Raw genomic sequence first — 5560 nt, 5'->3', positions numbered from 1 at the left:
CTAATAGTATATATAGCAGATTTAGTGACATTTATTAGATTTTATAACAGCATAATAAAAAATCATTCTAAAGCTTTTTGCGACATAGGATCTAGTTATATTTCTCATAAAATGTCCCTATAAACTAGAGCCGTTCAAAACAAACCCGACCCGAAAATCCGACCCGGAATCGAAAATTATCTGACCCGAAAAAATATAAGTTTTTAAGGTTTACCGAACCGCAATTACCCGAACCGATACTTCACTCGAACCGTTTGATAACCGAAAAGGGCAAAATCGAACTCGAACTGCAACCGAATTTTATAACCGACATATAAACCTTAACCGATGTTACCCGAACTGAACAGTGATCGATCCGAATCAAATCCGACCCGAATTATGCACGTAACCGAATATAACATGACTAAAACCGATTAAAATCGATCAGTTTTTAACCCGAACTGATACAAACCCGAATCGATTATTAATCGAACTGTTTTTAACCCGAACTGATACAAACCCGAACCGATTGTAAATCGAACTGTTATAAATCCTAATCAAATTTTCACCTAAATTTAGCAAATTAAGTCCAATTTCAGTTTTCTAATAATACGGAAAAAGGAATAACACAAGTTCTATATATATATATATATATATATATGTATATATATATATATATGTATATATATATATATGTATATATATATATATATACTAATTATTGGAGTAACAGGAGTTTTCGGACTAGGTATTTCATTTTCAAAGTCCATCCCTATTTAAATAAAAAACAATTATATACTAATTCAAAACACAGTTATTGGAGTAATTGAATTCATGGCTAAAGCAATAAAAAATAATTATATACTAATTCAATCTTGAATGTATTCTATATATGTACACACTTTCAAAGCTAAATATTAAAAAACTAAAGCTAAGAAGGATAAAACTTTCAAAGCTATGAACAAAACTTTCACAGGAGGGTCAAGACACCACGGTGGGCCTTGGTGGTAGTGCAGACAGCCGTAGCTGCTGGTGGTGGCGAACGAAAAGGCAGCTGCTGCTGCTGTTTTGTAGGCGGGTGTAGCGGGGCTCGAAGCACATGTATCTAAAATCAAGAAATATTCAATAATTCAAGTATTCAAGATAAACAAATACATTAACAAACACATTAACAATAACAAAGATTCAATCACTCAAAAAACATAAACAAAAAAAAAATCAAGAAACAATATTCTATTAAAAATTCAAGAATCAAAATTAACAATAAAGATTAGAACAACAAGATTAAGAATTTAAGATTAAGATTAAGATTACAATTAAGAGTGAAAATACCTAAAAAAATCAAAAATTTGATTTTTACGGTTTTTGTAAAGAGTAGAAGAGGAATACAGTACAGTCGACCCTCGACTTTCGACCAAGTGAGGCGTGAGCAGCAGCAAGCAGGAGCAGCGCCAGACTGTAGTGTCAGAGCCACCGGCGGCAGGTAGTGACGGTGAGGAAAGCAGAATTAGATTAGCTTGCGGCAGGCAGCAGTCTTTTTTTTGGGAAAGCAGGAAACTTGCGGGAAGGAAGATTTAGATTAGCTTAGAAGTTAGAAAGCAGAATTAGAAATGTGAAGTATTGTTAGGCTTAGTTTTTTTCTTTTTTTTTTCTTTTTCTTTATTTTTTTTTACTCTTATGTCAATATTAATGAAGGGCTAAGATTGAAACCATTTTGAAATCAATGGTTAAAATCCAAAATCCATGTGACATTTATAGTTGTATGTAATCGGTTATTGAAAGTTTTTAAGGATAGAAGAGGTGGACATTATCAAAACCATTCATTCATCCACATTACACATTATCAATGGCTTAAATTTAATTAATGGTAAATACTATTTTAATGAATATTTTCTTAAAAAAGCTAATTAGCAATAAAATTGAGTAAGAATTATTTATAATTATGAGGTTATTAAATAACTTATATATTATGTAAACATAATTAAATAAAATTTTAATTCGTTATTAGTGGTTTAATTTCGTTGAATTCATAATAATTGACAACTTGCAAGTTACAATTAAATCTTTAATATACTATCGATTAAGTATCTATGTAAGACAATAAGTCTATGATAGTTTAATAGATTGTTTTGATTAGTTTTGTTCATTCAACTTGATCAAACTTACAATATTCAATCTCACTTACAATTTAACGACATAGCTTCAAGTCTATATTAGACAAGTTCCAATTAAATCTTTATTAAACGATCGATTAAGTATCTAATTGATTAATATTAATTAATATATAGACTAATACTATATTTCTAATAGTTTATTTAGTTAATTTTAGGTTTCATTATACTTAAAAAACTTCAAAACTATGTAAGACTGTAAGTCTATAATAATCTAATCGATTGTTTTGATAAGTTTCATTCACTCAACTTGATTAAACTTACAATATACAATATTAAACTTACATCGGCTATGAAAGATACTAATAAAAGAAAAATCCTTTAAATCACTTCCACATATCTCATATTAACTTACGCAACCACGCCGTGAGCACAAACCGAACTATTCTTTCGCCTTTTACTAAAGAATACCATGTGCTCGCTGCATTAAGTGACATACGTTTATTTTTGGAGGAAGCCTATAATTAAGGTTAAATGGGTCAAATGACCTGAAATATATGAATTTAATGACCTAAAAAAAAAAGCAGGTTAAATGGGTCATTAGCAGGTTGACCCGATCTGCTACAGATCAGGTCGGGGTTTCAATTTTTGACCCATTTCATTAAATGGGTCAGGTTCAGGTCAAGGGTTTATTGACCCATTTATATATGACCCGAACCTGAAAATGACCCAACCCGACCTATTTGACACCCCTATCTGCTATATCTGATAAAAAAATCGTTAATTATTTTTTGTAAGTAAATGAGCATACATCAATTAAAAACCTGACTATTAACTTATTTCGATATTGACCCGATCAATAGTTATCCGTAACCGATAACTACTCGAAAAATAAAGCTCGAACCCGATCTATACCCGAAAAAACCGAACCAATTAGTAATCGATGACAACCCGAGACCGATTGACACTCGACACGAACTTCAACCGACACCGAACTGATGCAAACCCGATAGCTTGAATAACCGATCTTCAACCGAACCGTGACTAACCGACTCGACCCGAGTGTGACCCGTTGTAACACACAGCCGAAAAATAACCGATCCGAAATGCAACCGAACCGAATAACACCCGTCCGAAACCGACCCGATCAACCGAATGAACACCTCTACTATAAACTATAGTAATAATTATATATGCCACTAAAAGTCAAACAAAGTGTCACTAAGATCACTTTATACAGTGAAACTTAAAATAAAAACAATTTTTTTTAATGCCGCTAAATCCAATGTCGTGAAAAGTTAAATTTATTGTAGAGTTATTTTATGATTAAAACTTTGGTATTGTTCATATTATTTATTTACTTTATTAATTAAAAACTTATATTAAGTTAAATTATACTCTCTCGTATTCACCTAATGTGTCCCATTTGATTTTTCGTCATTTTTTAGGTGGTCAATTGGACCACGTGTGAAAGAAAAAAATATAATAATTTTAAATTTTAATAGAGGTAAAATAGGATTAGTAGGTGTAAATGTGTGAAAAAGTTAAGTCTGATAGGATAAATATATAAAGTTAACATATCCAAAATAGAAATGAAACATTTAAAAATATTGAAAACTCAATCATTATCTTAAGTTTTTAATTAAGTTATTTTCTTAATATGAACTTTTAATGCATCAACACATTAATTCAAAAGGCTCTCATCTAAAAACACATAAAAGAATTGAATTCAAACAAGCTTTTAATTTTCATGGAAAGATTTAAACTTTTAACATGAATAGCAAAACATAATGATGCTAGGCCAACTCCATATTTAGATTGTGTGTGTAGATTTTTGTGATACTGAATTATAGTCCTATACGCAAGTAAACCTAAGATCATGCTGTGATTTTTGTGCCTCAATTCAAAACATTTGCTGAATCTTATTCCAATTTCCACTACAAATGGAAACAAAAACAACAAATTAAAAGTTACTTTAAAGAATCGTGTTTTATTTAGATAGACTAAATACCGCAAGGTTCTGAAATCAATTCTTATATATTTTTTTATCTTTTCTCGGTCTATATTATAATATAAAAGAAAATCAATTTGCAATACATTTTTTATAAATTTCTAAATTATACAAAAATCTTAATTCCAAAACAATATTAATAATGTGATGCATAAGCTTTAAAATTATACTTTTCTTAATTTTTGTTTTATCCTCTAAGGAACAATCTCAGAGAGCAGAGGAGTAATTATATTTTTTTAACAATAAATAATCTAGAACAAGTATACTTTTAAATTGAAAGAGTATAATTATAATATATAAGGATTTTCATTATCAGTTTAAATTTTTTTTAGTTGAACCCAATTTATGCATGAAAAAATTTTTAACAAATTAAGAACTTATACATAAAATAAAATGGAATACATAGTTTCTACAAATAAATTACAATCGATTAGTACCATAGTTTCAGTTTCCTAAAGAAAAAATTGATTATTATTTCATGATATTTTTAAGTAAAATAAAAAAAGAAGATATTATATTTACCTCATGAAGCTTATGGACTTGAAGAGATGTGGATTGTGGTGAAATAATCAACGAAAATAACTATTATCAATCTCTTAAGATAATATTTGTGAGGAATAATTAATTTAAGTAATTAATAATTGAAAAAAATTAAGCAAATGAAGGATAAATCCAAAGGGATTGCATGATCCAAACAAATAAGTAAGGATCAATGCGATCCCTTTGGATTCCTCTTCCAGCTGCTGCAAATACAAAGATGAACCCCACTTCTTTGCTTCCTTTCTTTCTCTCTCTCTCTCTCTCTCTCTTTCCACTTCTTACTTTCTCTCAATTGAGGTGCTAGAGGAGGACTCACCTTGAGCCTTATAAATACTCATATTTTTAATAGTCAATTAGTCTCATTTATTTTTAGCACGAAGATTAACAAATTAAATATAGTAGATTAAAGTAGTAAGATGTTTTAAAAATAAAAGACGAACTAAAATAACAAATGAGTATTAATCAAAATTCTTCTTTTGAGCCGTTTTAATATGTAGAGCCGTTTATAAATCTATACTTTTACATTTTTCGTGTTTTTGAATTTACTACGCTTCGTCCACCAAACTAACTCTTGCAATGATTTGTATCATATAGTAAAATAAAATGGACAAAATTATAACCTTTTTGTCCAATTTTAATAGCTTTATTTGTCATTTTGATTTATACTGCTTATCTAGCATTATTTTTATATTCGGCTTGTGGCCATCAATCACTTTCTAATCTCTCTCTATTACTTCTATTTACTAAAAAAAACATATGCCCTGTACCATGGCTCCTTAATTTCACCCTCTATCCAAATGATAGAGTAGTATGTATATTTTCAAGAGTTATGAGTTGATATGATGATTAAAATTTTTCGTATCACTTTGTAATTTTTGTGATAGGAATTTGATTTTCTTCAATGAAGTTCAAATCCTCC

General features: G+C 29.4%; 1 protein-coding gene and 1 non-coding gene across 2 annotated transcripts; one reads left to right on the top strand and one right to left on the bottom strand.

Annotated features, from left to right (window-relative positions):
* Window positions 1-753: 753 nt before the first annotated feature.
* Window positions 754-4920, bottom strand: LOC130802992 (uncharacterized). The gene is made up of 3 exons (XM_057667132.1): window positions 4624-4920; window positions 1312-1536; window positions 754-1084 (listed from the first exon to the last, which is right to left on the bottom strand). Exons 1-3 carry the CDS (start codon window positions 4626-4628, stop codon window positions 961-963), a joined length of 354 nt encoding a protein of 117 aa, XP_057523115.1. The 5' UTR covers window positions 4629-4920; the 3' UTR covers window positions 754-960.
* LOC130803348 (U5 spliceosomal RNA) lies at window positions 2508-2622 on the top strand. Its single transcript, XR_009039896.1, has one exon. It is a non-coding gene; the product is annotated as a U5 spliceosomal RNA (small nuclear RNA).
* Window positions 4921-5560: the final 640 nt, after the last annotated feature.

Source organism: Amaranthus tricolor, chromosome 16, assembly GCF_026212465.1.
Source record: "Amaranthus tricolor cultivar Red isolate AtriRed21 chromosome 16, ASM2621246v1, whole genome shotgun sequence".
Lineage (NCBI taxonomy): Eukaryota > Viridiplantae > Streptophyta > Magnoliopsida > Caryophyllales > Amaranthaceae > Amaranthus > Amaranthus tricolor.
This window is presented reverse-complemented; position numbering and strand designations above follow the sequence as displayed.